The sequence below is a fragment of the Artemia sp. Qi Xiang Cuo genome, chromosome 5 (genome assembly GCF_049724085.1).
Source record: "Artemia sp. Qi Xiang Cuo chromosome 5, ASM4972408v1, whole genome shotgun sequence".
Taxonomy (NCBI): Eukaryota; Metazoa; Arthropoda; class Branchiopoda; order Anostraca; family Artemiidae; genus Artemia; species Artemia sp. Qi Xiang Cuo.
In genome coordinates, this window is record NC_142798.1 from 24,043,827 (window position 1) to 24,057,811 (window position 13,985).

The 13,985-nt window shown below is 37.0% G+C and overlaps 1 protein-coding gene across 1 annotated transcript in view; it reads right to left on the reverse strand.

Moving 5' to 3' along the window:
- Positions 1-1,295: 1,295 nt before the first annotated feature.
- The window catches only part of LOC148951962 (uncharacterized), a 46,708-nt gene continuing 34,018 nt past the window's right edge, over positions 1,296-13,985 (reverse strand). Inside the window, exon 4 of the mRNA XM_089089109.1 lies at positions 1,296-5,068. Coding sequence (XP_088945235.1) covers positions 1,388-5,068 — 3,681 coding nt within the window. The 3' untranslated portion in view covers positions 1,296-1,387. The remainder of the gene's footprint in view (positions 5,069-13,985) is intronic.

Genomic DNA, 13,985 nt, shown 5'->3' on the forward strand with positions numbered 1-13,985 from the left:
TCAAGAATTTTGCTAAATTTCTGCCGATTTTGCAAAATTTCTGCCGAAATTTTCGCCTTCAGCGAAAATTATACCGAATGCCAAAAACGTTGGGGGTGGGGCTCCTTCCCTCGGGACGCCCCTGCCCACATTCATGCGTGTGTATGTATGTACAAAATGTACATGCGCGTGTACAAAAATTGAATTATGATAACATTTATTTGGATCAATAAGAAGAATCAAATTGTTTATGTCATTATAATTTCGTTCTTTGTTTGTTAATTTTAATGGGAGATGCGGTTCCATGCCCACTAACCTTTTCCTTGCAAGGTGTCCCTACCACTCCGGTGCAACACTTACCCCACCATACTCTTCTCATACCCCTGAGGATACATTGGATACCCCCATTTGGAAATGTGGGCATCTTACATTGGGAAGCACTGTGAAACTTAATAATAGTAAATTTTTTTCTCTTCAACAATTGGGCGATTTTAAAGACATTACTGAACAGGATATTAATGTTTATGCCTCAAAAGACATAAAAAAACAAGTTTTAACGAAAGGTCTGTAGGAGTTCTTTTGTCACATCTGCAATATGGTTTTGGTATAATCGCGAATGAAAATGAAAACCACGCCTTTGGTGAGTATTTCTCGGCACTTATTCTGTATTGCGTGGCGCAGCTTTTTAAGTGTCTCACAAAAAAATTCTTCTATTGATATTTTCTCACGTGGCAAAAAATCAATCATTAATCAATTTGCTCACAGAAGGCGTGATTTTCACTCATAATAATGCACGACCCCGTACTGCAAATGTGACAAAAGAATCCATACAGGACTTACTTCCCAAACATAACTTAAAAGCTGGTGAGTTGTTATTACTTGACTTCCTATACATTTTAACTGAAGAGTAAATGCAATTTTTTCCACGGTTTTAATTCCAAGAAAGTTTGTCGGTCATATCTTTTAAGTTTTCAAGTCAACAGTATTCGTATTCAATAAGCAAAAAACTTTCTTTCTACATGCAGACAATGATCTGCGTAGACCAGGTAATGATATCCTGATTCTCTACCTTCGGCCAGAAGTACAATGCGCGGCTGGGGAAAAATCATCCGACGTTTCCAGTTTTCCCCGCCAGATAACTCCGAATACCCATTTCAAGCTGGGTCGACTCTGGCTGAGCTTACAAATCAAATCGCTGATCCCTGTTCCAAACCAAATAATTAGCGACACCTTGACTCAAACCTTCCCCTTTCGGACACAGTAATTTCAAATCAAGTGCGCTAGTCACTAGGTAAGTACGGCTCAATAAATCAAGATTCATAAAAAGGGTTTACTTTCACTTAATAAATACAATAAATATAATAAATACCCTTCACAATTCCCTATATGTAAATCATTTTGGCAGTTTCTAACTTAAAATGATTGGCACAAATCCGGTTTCCATCACTGGTAAAGTAGTTTTTTCACTGGTTTGTATTTTGTCTTCTCTCTTATTAGCTTGCTGAACATCAAAATTCTCTGAATCATATTCAAAGCCTGAAATGCTTACTTGAGGGCTCGGTATGAATGGTGCACCAAGATCTTGTAGCTTTGGAGGACCAGGTGTAACGCCTGGTGGCAATGTAGCCAGTTTTTGGCGTGTTGCTGCAGCATAAGGCTTATACACTGGATGGCGATTATGACTGACCTTGAGCGCTTTTACATGCTGCGTATCAAACTGAGGACTGAGAATACTTGCTTGTGATTGATGATGCTGCTTTTCTTTAGGAAAGAATACAGATGTTCTGTTTCTCTTTAAAGGGTTCGAATTTATCACTTGAGGTTGATCCTGGAGCTGGCCTTGTTTTGAGGGTAAACTTTGGGAAGCAGTTTTTAAGCTTAAAGAAAAAAGTGGGGGCATTGGCATACCAGGTGGGAATAAAGGTGGCTTATTGTCGGCTGGTAATTGCTCTTCGGGTTCTTCAGATTCTATTATGTTCCCAGAATATTCAACCCTATCTGGCTCTTGTAATTTTGTATTGTGAAAATTTAGTATAGAAAAAGTTTCGTAAGGGTTTGGAATTTGTGATGAATCTTGGCGAAGAGATTCTTGGATTCCATTGTTAAAAAGCAGAGACTTGGGTGGCTTATTTTTGCCTAATGATTGCTCTTTGGGTGCTTCAGAATTTAATATGTTTTCTGAAGCTTTGGTCCTATCTGGCTGTTGCAATTTTGCATTCTGAAAGTTTGGTATGGAAACAGTTTTAAATGGGCTTTGGACCTGAGATGAATCTTGAAGAAGAGATCCTTGCTTTCCATTGTTAAAAAAAAGAGACTTATCTTGTTCAAGTTTTAAAGAGGGGTTTTTCTTTGTAGACCCATTTTGTGTATCTTCAAATTCAGGCTGCGAAGACTGCTTGTCAAACCTTTCTTCAAAATCCTCTTGAACTGGTGACGCTTCAATAATATAAACACCATCCCGGGAAAAGCCAGTTTTTACTGGTATTCTTACGTATCTTTCTGCACTTGGAAGCGCCTCAATATCTTCTTTTTTCTCTTTGACCACGGGTACATCCGCAACTTTTATTTCAGGTATATTTCCTGGGAACAGTTCCGGCTTAGGATTTGGCATAGGATTTTCTTTTGGGACAGGAGAATTATCCGAAGATGATGGATTTTTTTGATTAGTTTCTGCAGGCAGTGATACAGGTGTTACTGGCGGGATAAAAGAAGATGCGACAAGATTTTGATTAATTTGTTGTTCTTCTTTCTGAAGAGGAATTAGGTGAATGGGTGGTGAAAAAGGGGTGTCAGGAATAGAGCCGACTTTAGCAGGTCTAATAAGAGACGGATCAACAGTTCCTCCAGTAGCTGTCTTCAGCCCCTGTTTTTGACTGCTCCTCAATAACTGAAGAGGATTTAGTTTTTTTGCTGTGCTCTTTACAGCACTAGAGACAGAACTAAACACATTTTCATCCTCGTTAGGCTCTTCCACCACACCAACATTTTGTGGTATGGAAAGCTCACTACTAACTGGATCAAGGACAGCTTCTACTGGCTGTCTAGATATTTGGATTCCAGGGTAAAGATTCTTTTTTGGAAATACCACACCATTTCGAAGAGATGATTGCTTAGCTTGGATGTGATGGGCTGGTTCTTCATCATAAGAACTTCTATGAAGAACTGAAGATAAGCTAGGAAGTCTCTTTAACCCGAGAAAGGGCCTATTTTCCTCTTCATCGATGTCCACTCTCTTAATTGCAACATTTTCTGGATTGGCTTTATTATCAACAATTGGCTCAATATGTACCAATTCTGCACCTTCTACAAGAGGAGCGTCACCATCAAATGGTCCGACCACAAGTAAAGGTACAGTTTTACCCGGCGGGTAGTAATAAAAATGAGGAGGTAATCCATCTTTTTGATATGTGTCATTTCCTTTTAATTTTTCAATGTTTTCCACGTCACTTCTGCTTAATTTTAAAACCGTCGGAACACTCTTAGATTCTAACGAAATAAGTTCTTCATCCACTGATCGTCTTTTACGGCCAGCCTTTCTTCCAAATAATGAAGAAAACATGCTAGTAATGGAAGACAAAGGACGCGAAGATTGTTCACGATTTGGAGCTGGTTGCCTGCTGTCTTGTCTGATATCAATTCGGGGAGGTCTTAAAAAGGACGTTTCTTCCTCATTCCTAAATATTTCTTTTTGATGCTGACGGAAAAAAGGCTCGTTATGTTTCTGTAGGATAGAAGGTCTAAACCCAAGGGGCTCTGATGGAGTAAACGGTCGTTTGTATCCAGGTTGAGGGAATCCTGGAACAATCTGATGAGGTGTGTGGTTATTGGGTCTTATAGTTGGTCGAACCTCAAAATTACCAACAGGTCTATCATTTTTGAACGGAGAGTCGCTATTGAAGACAGATGGAAAACCACCTTGTGCAGGCCCTGTTTCTATATTTTGTTGGATCGGTCTTTTCAACTCAAGCTTCAAATTGGCACCTGGGTGATTTCTAGGAAAGAGTGGAGGTTTTTGTACAATTGATGGCTGATAATTGTAATTTTGTTGCGGCCTATGTGAGTGAATTTGGCCATCACTTATAAATGAATTTTTAGTAGCATGTGGGGGCAGTCCATGTGAGTTTGTTTCTCTTATATTAGATTCTGGCTTGGTCACATGGAAATAAACGGATTTATCACCAGTATTTCTTTCATCATCATAATCGTAAATTATATCTTCATCATAAGCAGGTTTAATTGGAAGTGATGTAGTTTTCCTTTCACGGAGGAATGCCTCTGGATATTCTCCACCAACTCTTATGTCATTACTTGGAGTAGTATAATAACTCTCACCTCTATATGTTGTTGGCTTTTCAGGCTTGCGCTCTTTTGGTTTTGAGGGATATCGATCTCCATCATACGGTCGTGAATATGTTCTTGTATCTTCGAACGATTCAAGTTGATCTTCGGAAGGTCTTTTAGCTTGAATTCTTGGAGGTGAAGTGGGAGTATAAACAGGAACATCCTCAGAAATTGTTTCTTCTACTGGTCTTCGTAATGATTGATCATAATGCTTATTTCTTTTATTGTAATAGTGATCTTCATCTCTAACAGCTGAGGCGTCGTCAGCAGGATATTCAGGTCTTTCATAGCTAGGTCTTCTGTTATACTTTGAAGGGCGTCTTTCTGCTTCAAAGTTTTCGTAAGTGCCATACTCTTGAGTAGTAACTCTGTTTTTATTCTTTGAAGGGCGTCTTACTTCTTCATAATCATCATAAGCGTCTGGTCTTGAAGTAGTGACTCTATATTTCTTTCTTCTACGCTTTGGAGTGTGCTCTTCATAGCCATTTTCCTCTTCTTCTTGATTAAACCCCCCTTGGAGTTTTGTGTTAGCATAACCACTAGAAACTAATGGTTGCTTTGGTCTTTTCTTAAACTTTTCATAGGTATTCAACGTAGTTCCGTTACCATAGTCATGGATTGGGATGTCTAATAGGTCATGGAAAGTTGGTGGGAAAAGCTGGAAAGGATTAATCTCATTGTCATCTGGCTCTGCAACCTCATCAGCTATGCGTCTCACGTTGTCCTTACTTGACAGCCCCTTCCTGCCCTGCAAGTAAATTGGAATTTTTAAGGAAAAACTTAAGAACGGTAGACAGGTGATCTCAATAATCATACGTTCAGTTTTAGGTGCTAAAGCCAGTTTGTCTTTGATTTTATGCCTCTTTGATTTTTTAGACAAAAGAACAAGTGAATATGATACAATGAATTTGAAGGAAGAAGGAAATAACTAAAAATAAAACAAAAATATCCGGCCAATACTAAAGTCCAAGGTCCATTAACCGGGCATTATAAAAAAAAAAGGTTTTTTAATAGAAATGCTGGGATCAGCAATTTTACGTTCTCTCCGATGAGAATTACAGCTCCATAGTGGGGAGGAGGAGGGAGGGAGGGGGGCTTCAAATATTTAGCTTCTATGTCTAATACTAGTAAAGCCACCGAAAAGGGTCTAATTGAAAATTACACTGTTTCTGATGAAAATGATGTAGCACAAAATTCAAAGCGGGTACCATATTTTTTATGGCTGAATTTTAATCAATGCTCGTGGGAAACATAAAGATTTGCAAGAACAGGGAATTACAGTATTTCCAAACTGGAAAAATAGCAATGCATTTGAGTATTCGCGCATAAACATTATAACCTCTTTTACGTCTTTTTCTAGTTTACCAACAAATTGAATACTCCAGTTTAATCATCATTAATAAACTAGATGTTTGGTAATAATTTTTGTAAGCAATGCTGCTATACACTAAGAGAACAGTTGTTAAATGATTTCTAAGAAAGTATTTATGCTGAACATGAATAAAAAGATCAGTATAAACAAATAAAAAAAGTAATTAACACACGAAAAAAACGATAACTATTTGAAAAACACGAACAAATAGGTTTGACAAAATAATGAAAATTAAATAGATATCCGGGCAATGAAACTAAAAGTTAATTTAAAGCTAGTTGAAGTTAAAAGTAATTAAAAAAATTATGATGAAAGGAACAAATAATTATAATGAAATATAATATGTACAAATAAAGAATAATTTCTAACCATTACTGTAACGTTGTACAATTGCATAACATTTTTTTTATATTTGGATCAGAGAAATGAAAAAATGCTAACAGTTTAGTTTTTCCACAGAAACCTGTTTACGATCTTTATGTAAACATGGACTATGTATAGACTATGGGCAAACATGGACTCTATGTTCAAGAATATGAGAAATATATATAAAAAAAAAAAAAAAAAAAAAAAAAAATGTAGACCAGTCTTTAGTCCTGAAATAGGTACATCATAATTATTTCATTATCTTTAGTTTTAACTAGCTTGCAATTAATTTGTAGAAAAGAGCTGTATTGCTTGGAAATCCATTCTATGTTAAATTTTCTATCAAGCTAAATAAATTAATTAATTTCAGTCCTCAATTAAATTCTGTGTCTACAATCTTCGGTCAAGTAGGTTCAATATTTCAAAAATGTATTATAAATGTCAAAAAAATAAAATAAAACTTTCTAACCAGCATTTTAACATTTTATATAACAGCATACTTCCTTTTTATATGTTTATGAAAAACAAAACTATTAATAAATAAGTTTTGTTATAGAATTAGTTTTCGAGTTTACGACCTGTGTTTACTTCGTTCTTCCACGTTTAAAAATATGAGAAAAAGATTTAACAATAAATGATAACATTTAAAACTAGAATTTAGCACTAGAGTGGTGTTATATTTCAGTTATTGAATTAGTTTTAGTTTTAACTAGCTTAAGAATAATTTGTGATAAAGATCTACATTGGTTGAAAATTTAATATTTTCTTATTGTCCTATCGAGTGGAATCAATCGATTGATTTCATTCGCCCACGTTTCCGTTTATGTTTACGATGTTAGGTCAAGTGGGCTCTATGTGTTTCCGCGTCTGAAAATATAAAACAAAAGTATCCAAAAATTAGATAATAATATTTTTGTCCAGTCTTTTAATACTTAATAAAATTGTTTATCTTTTAATGGTTTAACTTTTTTAATTTCTTTAATCTGTAAACAAGAGAAGTTTTCGCAATTATGGTTTTACTCCCCCTACTTTGTCAAGGCATGCCTAAATTGGTTACTGGATTCGACGTGCACATATGCCTGTCATTTGGGGGGAGGGGGAGAGCACTGTCCCCAGCCCACGAATTCGGACAATTGCCTTGTTTTAACCTTGTACTTTTCATAATAATTGTCATTTTAGTTATCAGTTTTCTAAAAATGTTAAAGTCCAAGAAGCAAAAATAATTTTCTTTTTTGAGAATTTCAAAAATATTTGCAGCATTGCGTCAGAAAAAAATGTAATAGTAATTGCATGAATTTCCGTATATTATAGCAACTATACATGTAAAATTCTTTTAATGTCCTTCAATTTTCTAAAATCTCTATAAATTTTATGTAACACATCCTTTCCTGAATAACTGTAATTTTTATCTGCAACTCCTCAAAGAAAAGGCACCGCTGATAATATACCCCTTAGACCCTTAATGTGCAAAAATTACACATTGTCTATGAAGAAACCAAGACTAAAGTTAGAACTCGAAACTAACAAATGTTATTGCTTGGTGCAATAATTTTGCAACATACACCGTGTCTGAAAAACTGATTCAAATAACCTAACTCGTTATATAATAACCTATATTTGCATAATTCTGGAAAACTAGCACTTTACGAAAAATGAGCTAGCTAAGTGAATCAGATAAAAAAAAAAAAAAAAAAAAAAAAAAAACGCTTGCTAAAATTCTTTTATCTCATGACTGGTGAAATATTATTGAGTGTCCTATAAATTGGTCTTTTATTTTTTGCGGGCTACATAAGGACTTCTCTACACCCAATCCTGTTTAGTTCAGTCGGTTTTGTGTTTTAATTAAAGCGTTTTTTTTTCTTAGAATTCTACGTACAAATACAGGGGAATATCACGAGCCAGTTCATTTGAACCAATTTTTTAGTTGCATAAACTGTAAAGCGGTACTTTTTTAAGTACTATCTTGTATAATTTTTTGTTCGTTTTAAATTTCGGCTTCGCTCTTGACTTTCAGCAAGAGAGCTGTGTTTTGTTTAGCTAATTTAGCCAAGGGGCTTAGTCGCTTTGGAAACATTATCATAGAAATTCGTAATATTTTAATTGTTTTATTATTATCACAAAACCGGAAATGCTGCTATTACTATTATGCAGCAGTGTATGAGGTAACTAGCTCCACCAAAGACTATTTTCGTTCAAAGTAAAACGTGTAAAAACGTGGTAAAACGTGTATATGCAAAGGAATTCCAAACTAATTTAATTATCAGATGCCGACTATTCCAAACATTTTACGACAGATTGTTGAAGAACCGCTTGACCGTTGAACTACAGGGGTTGATCGCCTCTAAAGCCGAACAATTTGAACATCGATGAACGATTTCGAGACAAAATGCTCTGCTGACTGAACAAATATTCAGAGTTTAAACGCGATAGCCTATGCAGTCGAGTGCGGACTACATCCGAGTTGAACTGTTGTTCGTGGTCTCGTTGTGTTTGTCTTGAAGTACGCTTAATTGTGTTATTTACTGCATTTCGGCCACTTTAACCCTTAGGCATGGGTACTAAGAAAAGTAGCAGTGATTCCATAGGGAAAGAACAGTTATCAGAACAAACAATATGAATTAAAGAAAGAAACTATATTAAAATTGGAGAAAGAATTTTGCGTCTCTGACCTGGCTACCCAATAGGACATGGTGAAGGACTCCTTTTCAACGATGTGCTTTTCTTCCTCCCCTCCCTCTTCTAATTTATTGTTTAAACACATTTCTTATTAAACTATCATACAACTTTGGACACGTATGTACATAAAAGTTTATCAGATGGTTGAAACTAGACCCTGGCGCCGCGCCGGCGGATCGACCGAACGCCGCCGACGAGACGCCTGGCCAACCACCGCCGAAGTGTCGCTACGCCTTCGGTGCGCCATAGGCGCGCCGCCACTTGCAGAGGCGGCGGCGTTCGGCTGACTTTAAATTAATTTTGCGGCAATTCTTTATTGCGTCTACCGCAAAGTCGAAGCTTTTCCTTCTCGTGTGGTTTAGTATTTCGATTTTCCTGATTAGAAATCAAGCAGGGATTGCACTATCCCCGAATTTTCGGATATTTACCCGAAAATCTATGCATCGCCCCGAAAAAAAATTTGGTTCCCCGAATCCCTGAAAATCACGCAATCACGGTGCCACCCCTAGCGATTTATCACCAGTGACTTTCCCTGCCAAATATTACTTTCATACCATAATTCTTAACTACTCCCTTGTTGGGTAATTTTCGTCTCTTTTGTTACTTTGCATAAAAACCAGACAGATGCAATATGCAATTGCAAATATTGCAATACACACAGTTCTTCATATGTTAAAAAAAAGTATCGTCTTTATGAAATGAGTTTAAATCATTTCGAATTATGTTTCCCAATTGCTATTTCTTACATCATTCGTAGTCAAGAATTTTATTTTCAAGTTGAATAGAATTATAGAACGCATTCACTGCTATACAGCTTCAGCCTTCAGCTGGATTTTGAAATTGATAGTCGACAGATTGTTTCTACAGCTGAATTGTAAGTTTGCAGAATTATTTTTTCCTTTTGCTGTTTTTAGATAAGATTTTCTTACTGTTTAATACTCAATTGTTGAACGCCTGATAGAGTAAAGAAAATACAATCTTCTTTCTGAATTTTTTTACCCCCCCCCCCCAAAAAAAAAACCTTCTATTGAGAAAAAAATTAGCTACAGAGTAAGCTATTTAAATGCTTGGGGAATCAAAGATTGAAACTTAATTTACCCTAAAAATATGATTCATAAAAAACCTTAAGTTTTTGCCTATAGGGGGGGGATAGGGGCTTTCATTTTTAAATGATAATACCTCATTTTTTCTTACTGAAAGCAGGGATACCAAAAAGATAATTATTTTTTTCGTTTAAAGTGGAGACGTAAGAAAATGATCTCAAATTCCCTGGGAAACCATTAAAATATTTTGATAGACCCAGACCCCCCATTGGGACTTGTTGATTGTCTTGGGTATTTTGTGATTTCTCATAGTCTACTGGCCTAATTTGGCTTTTATGTGCGCTCCCTTTTAATTAGATTCTTTGGATCTTATTGAATGCCAAGGCGAATCTATGACTCAGTTTTCCAGTAATTTGAGGAATAATTTGGACTTTTTCGTTGTTGTCTTTCTACCCCTTTACTCATACCCTCAATTTTTTTTTTCAAGGAACACTAAGTTGTTTAGCGTTATTTTGCGTGTTTGTTTGAATCATATAGTAACCTAGTTAATTATGACGTAAATTATTTTTTAATGTAAAGCTGAGACGGTATCCTATCAGGGTGGTATCCAGAGGGGGGGGGGAGGGAGCTACGAAAACACGTTGTCGTAGAAACTTCGAAAGGGCTCATTCGATTGGAAATTGAAATGGCTAGTGCCCTTTTTAATAGTCGAAAGTTATTGGAAGGTAACTAACAGCCCTTCCACCCCCACCATTCCCCAAACACATCCAATAAAAATTTTGAGATAGCCAATTTGTCCAACGACGTTCAAAGTTCAGGAAAGTATACCTTTGAGCAGGACTCTCCCCCCACAGTCTTCACGGCAAGGGTTATAAGTTATGCCCTTGGGGCATATAAGGTTTTCAATTAAATCTTTGTCGTAGAAACTTGAAAAAGGGCTCATTCAATTTGAAATTCAAAGGGCTAGTATCCTTTTTAATAGTCGAAAGTGATTTGAGGGCAACTAACCCCCCTCTCACGCCAGCGATTTCCCCAAACACATCCAATCAAATTTTTTTTTAGAGTCATTTAATTCAACGGAGTTGAAAGTTTTGGAAATTAGGTCTTTAAAGATGACAACCCTTCTCCCCACAGCCCTCAGGGCAAGGGTTATAAGCTATGCCCTGGGGGCATATAAAGTTTTTATTGAAAGCGTTATCGTAGAAACTTCAAAAGAGCTCATTCAATTGGAAATTGAAAGGGCTAGTGTCTTTTTTAATAGTTGAAAGTGATTGGATAGCGACTAGCACCCCTATCGCGCCCACCATTTTCCCAAATATATCCGATCAAAATTTTGAGATGTCCATTTTATTCAACGTAGTTGAACGTTCTGGAAATTTGGTCTTTTAGGATGATAGGCCCCTCAGAGCCCTTAGTGCAAGGGTTATAAGTTATGCCCTGGGGGCATATATAGTTTTTATTGAAAGCGTTGTAGAAACTTCAAAAGGGGTCATTCAATTGGAAATTAAAAGGGCTCATTCAATTTGAAATTGAAAGGGCTAGTGCCTTTTTTAATAGTTGGAAGTGATTGGATAGCGACTAACTCCCCGCTCACGCCCACCATTTTCCAAAACACATCCAATCAAAATTCTGAGACATCCATTTTGTTCAAAGTAGTTGAATGTCCTGGAAATCAGGTCTTTTAGGACGATAACCCCCTCAGAGCCCCCAGTGCAAGGGTTTTAAGTTATGCCCTTGGGGCATATAAGGTTTATATAGAAAGTTGTTGTATAAATACGAAGTGCCCTGATCTAAACAAAGAAAGAAAGAAACAAATAAATAATGCCAGCATTGTTCTTCACTTCCCAATCACTTTCGACTATTAAAAAGGGCACTAGCCATTTCCAGTTTCCAATCGAATGAGCCCTTTTTGAAGTTTCTACGACAACGCATTATATAAAAACCTTATATGCCCCCTGGGCATAATTTACAACCCTTGCCCTGAGGGCTGTGGGGGGGTTGTCATCCTCAAAGACCTAATTTCCAGAACTTAAAACCGCGTTGAATAAAATGGCTATCTCATAGTTTTGATTAGATGTGTTTGAGGAAAAGGTGGGCGTGAGAGGCGGGTTAGTTGCCCTCTAATCACTTTCGACTATTAAAAAGGGCACTAGCCCTTTGAATTTCTAATCGAATGAGTCTTGAATTTTCTACGACAACACCTTCTGTAAAAAACCTTATATGCCCCCAGGGCATAACTTTCAAACCTTGCCCTAAGGGCTGTGGGGGACTTTTCTCCTCAAAAACATAATTTCTATCTGGAAATCAATTACGCTGAACAAAATGGCTATTTCAAAATTTTGATTGGATGTGTTTCGGGAAATGGTGGGCGCGGAAGGGGTGTTAGTCGCCTTCCAATCACTTTCGACTATTAAAAAGAACACAAGCCACTTTAATATCCAATTGAATGAGCCCGTTTCGAAGTTTCAACGACAACATGTTCGATAGGAAGTGCCCTGCTCTAAAGGAAAAAATTAATAAATAATACATTGTGCCAACTTCGTTCTTACATGCCTCCAGGGCATAACTTAAAACCCTTGCTATGAGGGTTGTGGGGGAGTGTCCTCCTCTTTACTTAGTACCCGTTTCTTGTCTCGTTCTCGAGTGTCCCCGTTCTTTACTTAGGCAGCGCGATTGCGCTGGCTATGTAAAAGTTGTTGTATATACAAAAGAATGTGCATTGTCAGTTTAATATAAGTATATACCATCTATTGAATTTGCCAAGACCCCCGTACCAAACAGGTTTTTCTGGTAGGTAAACAGGTCATTACACTCGGTCATTACACTCTTTGTCAACGGGTCATTAAAGAATGAGATGCTTGCATCATCAATACAAAGAATAAGCTCAGATACTTACTAGATTTGACGTTTACAAGAGACATTGCTAGAAAGTATTCAATAGCTTAATTGAAAAGTAACGATAGAATGACATTGTGACTTGACCTAGCTTTACCTCGCCGATGTGATCTGTATAATACATAAGTAACGATTGAAAAATATTGTCAATTTAATAAGAAATGGCTGAACAGTGTTTTGAGCGAGACGGGTTGCATAGAGGGGTAACTTGCACGAGGGTTCAGTGACAGGGGATATAGTTGCACGGGGGGATTTGATTATACACGGGTTCAGTTACAAGGGGATTCAGTTGCACGGGGGTATCCCTTTTTTTCGAAAATTGGGCTCCCTGTTTTCAAAATCCCTTTTTCTTCTGAGGCTTGGAGCATTTTTGTCAACAATACAAAGAATAATCTCAGATACTTAATAGATTTGACGTTTACAAGAGACATTGCTAGAGAGTATTCAATAGCTTAATTGAAAAGTAACGATAGAATGACATTGTGACTTGACCTAGCTTTACCTCGCCAATGTGATCTGTATAATACATAAGTAACGTTTTAAAAATAGTGTCAAATTAACAATAAACGGCAGAACAGTTGTTTGAAGGGGAGGGGTTGCATAGAGAGATGACGTGCACGTGGGGTCGGTTAAAGAGAATCCAGTTTCATAGGAGGTTTCGTTTATAAACGGGTTCAGTTACAAGGGGATTCAGTTGCACGGGGGTATCCCTTTTTTCGAAAATCGGGCTCCCTGTTTTCAAAATCCCTTTTTCTTCTGAGGCTTGGAGCATTTGTGTCAACAATACAAAGAATAAGCTCAGATACTTAATAGATTTGACGTTTACAAGAGACATTGCTAGAAAGTATTCAATAGCTTAATTGAAAAGTGACGAGAGAATGACATTGTGACTTAATCTAGCTTTACCTCGCCGATGTGATCTGTATAATAAATAAGTAACGTTTTGAAAAATATTGTCAATTTAAAAAGAAATGGCTGAAAAGTGTTTTCAGGGGGATGGGTTGCATAGAGGGGTGACTTGCACGAGGGTTCAGTTAAAGGGGATACAGTTGCACGGGGGTTTCGGTTATACACGGGTTCAGTTACAAGGGGATTCAGTTGCACGGGGGTATCCCTTTTTTTCGAAAATCGGGCTCCCTGTTTTCAAAATCCCTTTTTCTTCTGAGGCTTGGAGCATTTGGTGGCTAGATATTAAACGTAATGAAATTTAGCTCGGAGGTTCAGTTGTACAGGGTTTCAGTTATACAGTGGTTCAGTTACATGGGGGTTCTTTGTGTTAAAAAAGTAGTTTTTGTATCTTTTAAAAGAACTTT